This window comes from Erinaceus europaeus, unplaced genomic scaffold, assembly GCF_950295315.1.
Source record: "Erinaceus europaeus unplaced genomic scaffold, mEriEur2.1 scaffold_1169, whole genome shotgun sequence".
NCBI classification, from domain to species: domain Eukaryota; kingdom Metazoa; phylum Chordata; class Mammalia; order Eulipotyphla; family Erinaceidae; genus Erinaceus; species Erinaceus europaeus.
This window is the reverse complement of record NW_026647632.1, coordinates 12,402-25,089: the sequence shown is the minus strand read 5'-3', so window position 1 is coordinate 25,089 and position 12,688 is coordinate 12,402. Positions and strand designations below refer to the sequence as shown.

Here is a 12,688-nt window from a genome sequence, read left to right as displayed (position 1 = left end):
GTGTTTGGATGAGTGTCCAGCAGGAACTTATCATGAGAAACAAATGAAGAATTGTAAAGGTAAGGACATTCAGGCACATGGCCAAGTGCCCCCAATAAAGTCAGGGAATTATGGATTTCCACCATGACCAAGAGGTTCTGGGATATGTGAAGTTCCAACTCCTATCCTGTCTGCTCAAAGAAGTATATTTTGAGTCTGTTCTAATTTAGTTATCTATTTTTGCCTCTAGGATTATCACTGGGGCTCAGTGCCTCTACATTCCACCACCCTCGGTGGCCTTTTTTTTTTTTATTTCCTCTACACAGAGGGTGAAAGAATAAGAAGGGAGAGACAGAGAGAGAAGAGATACTGCAGCACTGCTCTGCCAATAGAGAGGCTTCTCTTCCCCCTGTAGGCACTCCCATGTGGTTCAAACTCAGGTCCTCATACACGATGGTGTTATGTGTTCTACTGGTGAGCCACCTACCAGTCTTCTAGTCTAATTTATTACTTTGTAAATAAATCATTAAGTTTTGATCATGTAGCTTCTACTACTAATCAGTCACACTGATTCTTGTCACAACAGTTGCTGGTCAAACCTGATTCTTGGATGGGTGAGATAGTATAAAAATTATGCTATCTCTCATGCCTGAGGCTCCAAGGTCCCTGAGCTCCCAGATTTAATGCCCTGAACCACCATAAACCAGAGCTCTCTTTGCTGACAGGCTTCCCTCTGTCTCATGTTAGAAGTAGATGGCTCCTTTTTACTATCTGCCTTCTCTTGGTGACTATTTCTCAACTTGTGTATTCCAATAAACTTCCTATAACCTTTAAACAAAAAGACAGAGCTAAGCAGTATTCTGGTAAATTAATAAATAGGACAGGGGTAGATAGCATAATGGTTATGCAAAGAAACTCTGATGCCTGAGGCTCCAAAATCCCAGGTTCAATCCCCACCCACCACCACCCCTCCCACTACCATGAGCCAGAGTTAATGCTCTGGTAATAAATAAGTAAGTAATCTGATTCTCATATGAGAATTTGTGACAGAGATGGTAAAGTTTTGGAAAGCACCCCAAATGGAAGCCCTTTCTTAAAATACTAAGTCATAGAGGCAGTGCTATGCCACGGAAAGTTTTCTCATTGTTTCTTCTGTAAACACACACAGAGAGACATACAGACATACAGACATACAGACACACAGGCACACAGGCACACAGACACACAGAAACACACAAAGTTCCTTTCTACCTTGCTTTCTTGGATCACTGGGGAAGAAGCAGCAAGAGCTCTTGTTGAGGTCGAGTTCACCTCCTAAACCTTCCTCTTCTGGAAGGAAAACAAAAACAAAAAAGAAACACTTAGCACTCCCTAAGATTCAATTTCCTGATCTAATAAAAATGGAATGATGATGCACACAGTAATACTATGGATATGCTCATCCAGTGAGGACCTCCTATGTGCCATATGCTCTAGCAGGTCTGGAGAGAAGCAGGGGACAATGAAGACAGAATCCTTGTCCTCATGGAGCTTACATCTCATTGTAAAGACATACGCTAGGGCTTAGGTGGTGGCACACCTAGTTTATCACACGTTACCATGCACAAGGACACATGTTCATGTCCCTGGTTTCCATCTGCAGTGGAGAAGCTTTACGAGCACTGAAGCAGCATTGTAGGTCTCTCTGTCTGTCTGTCTGTCTGTCTGTCTGTCTGCCTGTCTCTCTCTCTCTCCACCCCCCTCTTCCTGCTTTTCTTTCAATTCTCTCTCTGTTAAAAAAGCCACTGGAAGCAATATAGTCATTATACAGACACCAAGCTCCAGCAATAACTCTAGTGGAGGGGGGGACCAGGTAGTGGCATACCTGGGTTGGGCACACATGTTGCAGTGCTCAAGAACCTGGGTTCAAGCTCTGGTCCCCACATACATGGGGAAAGCTTTTCAAGTGGTGAAGCAGTGTGGAAGGTGTCTGTCTACTCCCCCTTCTCTATCAACCCCTTCCTCTCAATTTCTGGCTGTCTCTATCCAATAAATAAAGATAATAAAAAAAAAAAAAAGACAGACTCCATAAAAGATAAGTCAATACATGCGTGAAGCTCCTGATTCAATCATCATGTACTGGAGTTTAAAAGTGATGCTCCAGTTACTCTCTCAAAATAAAAATTTTAAAAAATCTTTTAAAAAAAAAAAACCTTCTATTAGGGGCTGGGTGGTAGCACAGCAGGTTAAGCACACATGATGCAAAGCACAAGGACCAGTATAGAGATAAGGTTTGAGCCCCCAATTCCCCACCTGCAGGCAAGTCGCTTCATAGGCAGTAAAGCAGGTCTACAGGTGTCTATCTTTCTCTCCCCATCTGTCTTCCTCTCTTTCTCAATTTCTCTCTGTCCTATCCAGTAACAACAAGGGCAACAAAAATGGGGGGAAAATGGCCTCCAAGAGCAGTGGCTTTGTAGTGCAGGCACCAAGCCCCTGTGATAACTCTAGAGTCACAAAAAAAAAAAAAAGAAGAAGAAGAAGAAGAAGAAGAAGAAGAAGAAGAAGAAGAAGAAGAAGAAGAAGAAGAAGAAGAAGAAAGAAAAACCTCTTATTAAAGAAAAAAAAAAAGAGTCAATAAAAAAAAGGGACCAGGTGGTAGCTCAATAGGTTAAACACCTGGATCCGGGTCAAGCCCACAACTCTCCATCTGCAGGGAGGTCGATTCACAAGCAGTGAAGCAAGTATGCAGGTGTCTATCTTTCTCTCCCCCTGTCTTCCCCTCCTCTCTCAATTTCTCTCTGTCGTATCCAATAAAAAGGAAGAAAGAAAAAAGGAAAAAAGAAAGAAAGAAAAAGAGAGAGGAAGGAAGGAAGGAAGGAAAAAAGAAAGAAAGAAAAAGAGAGAGGAAGGAAGGAAGGAAGGGAGGAAGGAAGGGAGGAAGGGAGGGAGGGAGGGAGGGAGGGAGGGAGGGAGGGAGGAAGGAAGGGAGGGAGGAAGGAAGGAAGGAAGGAAGGGAGGAAGGAAGGAAGAGGAGATGGTCTCCAGGAGCTGTGGATTCGGAGTGCTAGCACCAAGCCCACTGATAATCCTAGAGGCGAAAAAGAAAAAGAAAAAGAGAAAAAGAAAGCAGGAATTTGGGCAGGATGAAGTTAAAGAGAAGTGGCCTAAAAGATATTAGGAAAAGGAAGAAGCGAAACATGAGAATATCTGGGAGAAAAGAATTCTAGGCAAAGGGAACTCTGAGGTGGGGGGAGTGAGTTGTTTTCATTTTATTTATCTAGCAAATATTTACTATTGGGCTGGGGAGACCACATAATGGTTATTCAAAGGATTTACATGCCTAAGGCCCAGGTTCAATCTCCAGCACCATCATAAACAGAACTAAGCAGTGCTCTGGGTGTGGGTGTGTGTAGGGGTGTCTATCTTTCTACCAGCATCTCTCTCTCATTAAAATAAATTAAATATACATATTAAGTACCTGCTACAAGCCCAGCCCTATCATAGGCACTGCACATAAATAAAAGAGATCTCTTTTGCCAACAGAGGTGTAGTGTGTGTGTGTGTTTGTGTGTGTGTGTGCACACACACGTGTGTCTTGGCAATTGCTGTGCGACTGATAAGCTTGTGATATTCTGGAAGGTGCATGGAGGATGTGAGAATTAAAAGTTGTAATGATTAAAGACCACAAGCTAGTGGTACCCAGGATACTGCAGAATTGTGTTGTTACTGTATTGCATTTGGGTGATGATAGTGAATTTACTAAGATTTGGGGGGGGGGGGGCAGTTCTTATAGGAAGGGTCCTCTGACTATTACAAAGAAGGTGAAACAGCCACATTTTTTTTTCTCATTCTGCCACAGAGAGTGTTTCACCCTGAAGCCTAAGGGCTGTGTCCAAACTCTGAGCCCACACACTAGATTTTAGCATCCCAAAAGCCTCTGGGAGAATGAGGATGGGGGAAGGACTGGGAGTCCTCTCTCAGACAATGGCTCTCTCACCCTTAGTCTCCCACCCCATCTGACCCACAGACTGCCACAAGACCTGCCAGACCTGCTCATCACCTGGCACCTGCACACAGTGCCGGGAAGGCCTGGAGATGAACAGCCACGGGTACTGCGTGCCTCACAAGGACTGTGCCCCTACTGAGTTCTGGAATGAGACTCTTGGATGCCAGCCCTGTGATACCAAGTGCTTCCGCTGCTACGGTCCCTCGGAGAACCAGTGCCACACCTGCCCACAGGAGAAATTTCTTCTCAGTATGTTACTTGTCCTGGGAGGAGGGCTACCTGGCCATGATGCCTGGTGTTCAGTATAAACTGGTGACTTTTTAATGCTTTACTTTGTGGCTGGAAGGTTTTTCAAACATACAGAAAGGATGCAAGCATGAGCACAGTACAAATGCATTGTTTCTACGTCCATTACCCACTGCACCAATTATTCCTCTTTCATCCCATGTGCTTTGTCATCTGCTTGCTCCCACTCACTCTCTTTTTTTCAGTGTAACTTATTGGGGAAGGGGGATAATGGTTTATAGTTCAGTTGCTGACACATGGGTACAAGTTCTCATCTCTCATAGCAGGTGTCTGCAAAACATTCTCACTCCCAACTTAGAGGTCTTTTACCTCTCTTGTGCACGGGGACCCCAGTGCTCTTTTCATATCCTCACATTCCTTCCGTCCCAAGTCCTTTGTTTGGTGCATTATCCACACTCTCACAGACACAATTTTTATTCTTGAACCATCTGAGGGTATAATTACTGCATACACTGTGGCCACAAGCGCTTTGTCATACAATCCCTAAGAAAAGGGATGCATGCTTAGGTGATCATGGTCCCATAGTTGGCACCAATGAATATAATAACTGATGCAGTATCTTACACCAACTGTACAATTTTGTCACTTCATCAGGACAGGGTCCAGTCAGGTACTGCATGCCATTGTCAAGTCTCTGCAGTCTCCTTTAGTCAAGGACATTTCCACAGACTGTGGTTCAGAGCACTGACACTTTAAATTTAGAAGAACACAGCTTCTACACTGCTCCACAGCGGTCAGAGTTAGTTGTCCCCACAGCTAGGCGGAAAGTATGCTTTCTCACACAGAAGGCTTCCTAGGGGACATGATGCCCTCCCTCACCAAGGGTGTTCATTTTGCCACTCTGTCAGGGTGATCTCTTTCTGCATAGTTACCACCCCACCCACTGTGCAATTAATAAGTTATCTATGGACATACACTTAACATATTAGTATGCAGCTCCTGTTCAGAAATTTCCCCTTGATTTAGCATGTTGATTACTAACTTAGCACCTGTATGTCAGTGAATCTTCTAGAGTCAACTCTGGCACTGTCTGAGGTTGCCAACCTCCCACACATCAGATGTGAAGATGCCAAGGCTACTGCTAATGTGAGGCAACACCCTCAGGTGTCCAGAGACAATGCAATTCAGCTCATCACTGACGTGGGAGGAAGAAAATGAAACAACTCCAGTGGGAGGTAGCGCAGTGGCTAAGGCACTAGACTCAAGCATGAGGTCCTGAATTCAATCCCCGGCAGCACAAGTACCAGAGTGATGTCTGGTTCTTTCTCTGTCCCTCCTGTCTTTCTCATTAATAAATAAATAAAATATTTTTTAAAAAAAAAATGAAACAACTCAATTCACCTGAAAGAAACAATGCACCCCCACACACACCTATGGACATCTAATCTTTGACAAAGGGGCTCAGACTATTAAATGGGGAAAGCAGAATCTCTTCAACAAATGGTGTTGGAAACAATGGGTTGAAACATACAGAAGAATGAAACTGAACCACTGTATTTCACCAAATACAAAAGTAAATTCCAAGTGGATCAAGGACTTGGATGTTAGACCACAAACTGTCAGATACTTAGAAGAAAATATTGGCATAACTCTTTTCCGCATAAATTTTAAAGACATCTTCAATGAAACGAATCCAATTACAAAGAAGACTAAGGCAAGTATAAACCTATGGGACTACATCAAATTAGAAAGCTTCTTCACAGCAAAAGAAACCACTACCCAAACCAAGAGACCCCTCACAGAATGGGAGAAGATCTTTACATGCCATACATCAGACAAGAGTTTAATAACCAGCATATATAAAGAGCTTGCCAAACTCTACGACAAGACAACAAATAACCCCATCCAAAAATGGGGGAGGACATGGACAGAATAGTCACCACAGAAGAGATCCAAAAGGCTGAGAAACACATGAAATAATGCTCCAAGTCTCTGATTGTCAGAGAAATGCAAATAAAAACAACAACAAGATACCACACTTCACTCCTGTGAGAATGTCATACATCAGAAAAGGTAACAGCAGCAAATGCTGGAGAGGGTGTGGGGTCAAAGGAACCCTCCTACACTGCTGGTGGGAATGTCAATTAGTCCAACCTCTGTGGAGAACAGTCTGGAGAACTCTCAGAAGGCTAGAAATGGACCTACCCTATGATCCTGCAATTCCTCTCCTGGGGATATATCCTAAGGAACCCAACATATCCATCCAAAAAGATCTGTGTACACATATGTTCTTGGCAGCACAATTTGTAATAGCCAAAACCTGGAAGCAACCCAGGTGTCCAATACCAGATGAGTGGCTGAGCAAGTTGTGAGATATATATATATATATTGGAATACTACTCAGCTATAAAAAATGGTGACTTCACCGTTTTCAGCTGATCTTGGATGGACCTTGAAAAAATCATGTTGAGTGAAATAAGTCAGAAACAGAAGGATTAATATGGGATGATCTCATTCTCAGGCAGAAGTTGAAAAACAAGATCAGAAAAGAAAACAGAAGCAGAACCTGAAATGGAATTGGCATATCTCACCAAAGTAAAAGACTCTGGGGTGGGTGTGGGTGGGTGGGGAGAATACAGGTCCAAGAAGGATTCAGAGGACCTAGTGGGGGTTGTATTATTATATGGGAATCTGGGGAATGTGATGCAAGTACAAACTATTGTACTTACTGTTGAATGTAAAACATTAATTTCCCAATAAAAAAAATAATACTAAAAAAAAAGAAAGAAAGAAACAATGCAGAGGTACAAGAGAGAGAAAAAAAAAAAGGACAAATGGGGTGGAATCCTAGAAAGTGTTCACATTCATCTCCCCACCACTGTAGAGTAGCCCTAAGAAATAACGTAGAAATGTGTAGACCCACAACGTAGAAATGTGTGCCAACTTTTTCTTCTTCTGGTTGAGAAATCACTCACAAGGGTACTTGTCTTCCTAAGACACAAGGTTGCTATGTATTACTATGATCTTACTATGATTCCTAACCACACTCCAGTAGAAAACACCTGAAGACAGCATCTTTCCCTCATTCGTCTACTTTGGCTTCTCTACACACATCTCAGTGACCATTCTTCCCAACAGGTGCTACCTCATGAGAACATTCCAGATCTCTATATCACTGAGAGCTTTAGTAGCAACAGTGCATTTCTAATCTCTGGGCCATCTTTCCTTATTTTGACAGACTGTAGTTTCTGTCCTCTTCAACATAGAATGCCTTCTGATTTCTCTTAACTCCTAGTAACTTTCTGGTCAATCCTATTTCTGGAGTATTAGTCTTAGCTCCCAAGGTCCATAGGAACATTGCACTATTCCTCCTGCACCCCCACCCACCCACCCTTCACAGTACCTTGTGAAGGTACCATGTGGAGGTGGCATAACTGAGGCTAAATGTGACTCTCTTCTTCCCTTGGCAGATACCACCTGTGTGAAAGACTGCCCCGAGGGCTACTATCAGGTCCATCAACAATGCGCCCCTTGCCACAGTTCCTGCAGGACGTGTGAAGGAAGACGCAGCCTGCAGTGCCTCTCCTGCAGACCAGGCTGGTTCCAGCTGGGCCAGGAGTGCCTGCTCCACTGCAGAGAAGGGTAAGGTGGTCAAAACACATGTCCCTTATTTATCCCCATAAGGACCCCAGATATGGGCCTGGGAAATAGTGCCAGTGGTAGTGTGCCAACCTTTCATACCTGAGTTTCAGAAGACCAAGGTTCAATCCCCAATACCACCATTAGCCAGAGCTGAACAGTGTGCTCTGATCACTCTCTGTTAACTTGTTTCAAAAACAAAACTTGAGTATTATGATTGGCACATTCATTTTATAGATGAGAAAAAAAAAAGTCTTAACATCTCTCTTTTTTTTTTTTTTAATATAGACAGAGAGACAGCAGGAAGGAAGGGCCATAGGACGACAGGGGGAGATGAGGGGAAAACAGACAGACAGAGGGGCAAGAAATTAAAAAAGACCACACCTAAGCTTCCTTCAATGTGGTGGGCAGTGGTGCACCCAGTGGAGCACACTTATTACCATGTGCAAGGCCTGGGGTTTAAGCCCTCACTCCCCACTTGTACAGGGAGAAACTTCAGGAGCAGTGAAACAGTGTTGCAGGTGTATTTCTCTCTCCCTCTCTCAATTATTATCTCTATAGAAAAAGAGGGGGCGGGAGTCAGGCAGTGGCGCAGCAAGTTAAGCGCACATGGCGCAAAGTGCAAGGACCGGCTTAAGGATCCCAGTTCAAGCCCCTGGTTCCCCACCTGCAGGGGAGTTGCTTCACAAGCGGTGAAGCAGGTCTGCAGGTGTCTGTCTTTCTCTTCCCTTCTGTCTTCCCCCTCCTCTCTCTATTTCTCTCTGTCTTATCCAATAACAACGACATTAATAACAACAATAACCACAACAATGTTAAACAACAAGGGCAACAAAAGGGTAAATAAATAAATATTTAAAAAAAGAAAAGAAAAAGAGGGGGCAAGCAGTGTCACATCTGGTTAAGTACACAGAGTACTATGCACAAAGACCCGCACAAGAACTGAGGTTTGAGCTCCTGCAGTGGGGACACTTCACAAGTGGTGAAGCATGTCTGTAGGTGTCTTATCTTTATATGCATATATACACACACACCTCTCCTCTCAATTTCTCTCTCTTCAATCAAATAATATAGAAGGGAGGGAGGAGAAAGGGAAGGGGAGGGGGGGAAGACAGCTTGGAGGGAGTGGATTTATCATGCAAGCACCAAACCCCACTAATAATCCTGGTGGCAAAGAAAGAAGAAAAGAGGGAGGAAGGAAGAAGGAAAAGAAGGGAGCAAGGAACAGAAAGGAAGAAGGCTGGAAGAAAGGATGGATGATGATTTACCCGTGGAACTGAAATCACTTTTCTGAAAACTGATGTGGGGCCAAGAGCTAGCTCACCAGGTAGTGCACACACCCAGACATGCATGTGCCCTAAATTAGAGCTCTAGTACCACATGGGACTATAGGAAGCTCCAGTGCTATGGTCTCTGTCTCACCCTCAATCTCTCCATCTCTCTCTCTGAATGAAAAAGCAACCTGGAGCAGTGAAATCATGCATGTGGGAGGCCCTGCCCACAATTACCAACAACAAAAACTAATAACAAAAGAGCCAAAGAAACCAACATTACTGTGGGTTCAAAGGAATCCTCCTGTACTGCTGGTGGGAATGTAAATTGGTCCAACCCCTGTGAAGAGCAGTCTGGAGAACTCTCAGAAGGCTAGAAATGGACCTACCCTATGATCCTGTAGTTCTTCTCCTGGGTATATATCCTAAAGAATCCAACACACCCATCCAAAAAGACCTGTGTACACATATGTTCTTAGCAGCACAGTTTGTAATAGCCAAAACCTGGAAGCAACCCAGGTGTCCAGCAATAGATGAGTGGCTGAGCAAGTTGTGGTATATATACACAATGATAAAAATGGTGATTTCACCAGTTTAAGACCATCTTGGATGGAGCTTGAAGAAATCATGTTAAGTGAAGTAAGTCAGAAACAGGGATGCGTTGGATCGACCTTCTCATGGTGCATCCTGTGAGTACCCATTCATTGGGGAAACTGATGATCCTTCCTAGCCTACTGAATCCACATGGATCCCAGTCACTTTCAAAGCCAGCAACAAGCAGCTCCTGACAGCTTTCAACCTGACGCTGTTGACTGGCTATGGAAGAAGGGCAAACACTAGAAGAAGAAGTCAGAAACAGAAGGATGAATATGGGATGATCTCACTCTGCAGAATTTCACTGGAGTTGATGTATTGCACCAAAGTAAAAGACTGGGGGGGGGATACAGGTCCAAAAAGGATGATAGAGGACCTAGTGGGGGTTGTATTGTTATGTGGAAAACTAAGAAATGTTATGCATGTACAAACTATTGTATTTACTGTCGAATACAAAACACTAATCCCCCAATAAAGAAATTAAAAAAAAAAAAAAAAAGAAACCAACATTACATGAAATAATGCTAAATCTCTTTGGGTTTCTAGGGCAGCTTCAGTGTACTGATATATAGGGTGCCAGCATGGGTCAGGAGTTCTTATGAAGATCACCTTTGACAATGATGTATTTACTCTCTTCTACCTTACTTGAAAGTGTTATTGCCTTCAAATAATGCACTGCTTTGTTACAGCATTATCCAATCATAAGCTCAAATCACATTGTACACATTTGGCTACTTAAGTAAGCTGCATTAATTCTCTGGGCCTCAAAGTTTACATAAATAATGTAAAATAAGGGTGATAATGTCTAAATCATAATATTATAGAGTCATTATAAAACTTTTATCTATCACTAGCATACATTATATTGGTCTAACAGATTTTTCAATGACAACCTGTTTAAGTGTTAACATTAACTCTAATATCACAGATGAAAACTCAAGATGGAGATGTTATGTGAGCTATCCAAGGTCACCCAGTTCATATGTGTTAAGTGTATGAACTCATACTACAGAAGGCAAACTTCTTTCTGCCTAAATGATCAGTCTATTGGAGAGAGTGTTGTGTTGAAGTCTCCTACTATTACTGTGTTGCTATTGATGTATTTTTGTAGCTCTTTTAGTAGATGTTTAATGTTTTTAGATGGCCCTTCATTGTGTGTATAAATGCTAATAATTGGTAAGTCCTCTTGGTTGACTGATCCTCTGAGCTTGGGGGGGAGGGGAGGGCCAGAACCTTGGGGAAGTCAACCCACCATTCCAGATGTCCAAGAGATCTCCAAGGTCCCCTGGCATCAATCCTCCTGGGTTTGGGGAAGGGAGTGAGCAGAGGGCCAAGTCCCTTTGTTCTATTCCCATGAGAGGATTACAGAGGAGGTCAGACCCAGTGAGAGGCTCCCAAGCTCCTTCTGTGATGGCAGTGGTACCTGAGTTGGAGGTGGCATTGGGCAGCAGTGGGTTACTATGGAAGTGGCAGGAGGCGGCAGACTCAGCAGCAAGTCAGGAAAGTGCTTTTACTCCTCGGATAATGTATTCCTCACTTCACCAGAAATCCCAGCTGTTCTCAGACGAAATCCATTATTTTGTTGTAAAATTAGTTTTCTGGGAAAAAGACAGATTTCCATGATCAGGTCTCCATATCCCTGCCCAGAACTATGCCTTATCTAACTTAATCCTCATAAACAGCCAGAGGGTTTGTAATGCCCAATTTATTGAGGGAAAAACCTAAGAATCATTACATTTATTACTGTTACCAATAATGAATCTAATGAATAAAGTTTACAGGACTCAGATTTTAAATATTTTCCCCCACCACATCCAACTTAGAAGTCAATTGAGTTTTCAGCCTTTGCTCTCCCTCCCCTTGGTTTCAGATATTATGCAGACAACTCCACTGGACACTGTGAGAAGTGCAACAAGAACTGCAAGGCATGCCGGGGGCCACAGCTCACAGACTGCTTGTCCTGCAATATGTTCTTCTTCCTACTCCAAGCTAAGGGAGAGTGTCATCTCACCTGCCCAGAGCATTACCATGCAGAGTCAAGTACACAGACCTGTGAGAGATGCCACCCAACTTGCAGTCAATGTGAAGGTGAGGTTTTTCTGCTGCTCAGCTCCTCCTTATCACTGCCTTTCAAGGTTCCTCTCTCTTGTCAGTCTCAAAGCCAGAATGTGGCCATGTTCAATACTCTCTCTTTTCTCTCCACTTCTGGTGAAATACCCTAGTCAGTCCCTTCGGATTGCCCAGCAACCTGTATCCTCTCCAGTGGAAAGTGTTTCCCGCCTCTGTCTTCCTTCTCTGCCTGCTGAAGTTGGAAACTGACTTGTGGGTTTTATTTTCATTACTTCAACAAGTTCTGCCTCAAACTCTCCCAAGCACCATTCCTGTCTTCCAGGCTCCTATTTGTCTATCCCAGACAACATGTCATGGATAAAATCAACATGTCATGGATAAAATGCAGTCTTAGTGTATTCTGAGGCTCATTCTTTCTGTGAATGGATGCATCATTTAACTATTTGCTTGGGTTTGCTACCTTGAAGGTATCCTCAACCCTTCTCTTTCCCTTGCCTCCTATCCAATCTATCTACCTTCAACCAAAGTAAATTCAGGAGTGCTAATGCTCTCTCATAAACATTGTTATATTTGTATCCCTTCTTTTATGCTCATTATCCTCTTTTTCATCCTCAGTATCTTTTTTTTTTTTTTCCTTCTTCACTGGGACTTCACTGCTCCAACTCTTTAAGATAGAAAGGCAGAGACAAAGGGAAAGACACTGCAGCACAGTCTCTTCTTCTAGTACTGAACCTGGATTGTGCACATGACAAAGCAAGTGCACTAACCAAGTGAGCAATCTTGCCAGTTCTATTCTCAGAAATTCTTCAGCACACTTCTAAAGTAGTCAGCACAGCACACCAACTGTAATGTGATCTTCCTGAATTTGGGACCACAGAGATAGCTCACCATATGGTAGGTATAATAG

General features: G+C 43.2%; 1 protein-coding gene across 1 annotated transcript; it reads left to right on the top strand.

The window, feature by feature from the left end:
• Positions 1-6: 6 nt before the first annotated feature.
• On the top strand, positions 7-11,799 carry LOC132536400 (proprotein convertase subtilisin/kexin type 5-like; the record flags this gene model as incomplete). The annotated part of the gene is made up of 4 exons (XM_060184195.1): positions 7-59; positions 3,986-4,213; positions 7,681-7,852; positions 11,582-11,799. Coding segments are annotated over exons 1-4 (634 nt in total), but the record flags the coding sequence as incomplete, so codon positions are not given.
• Positions 11,800-12,688: the final 889 nt, after the last annotated feature.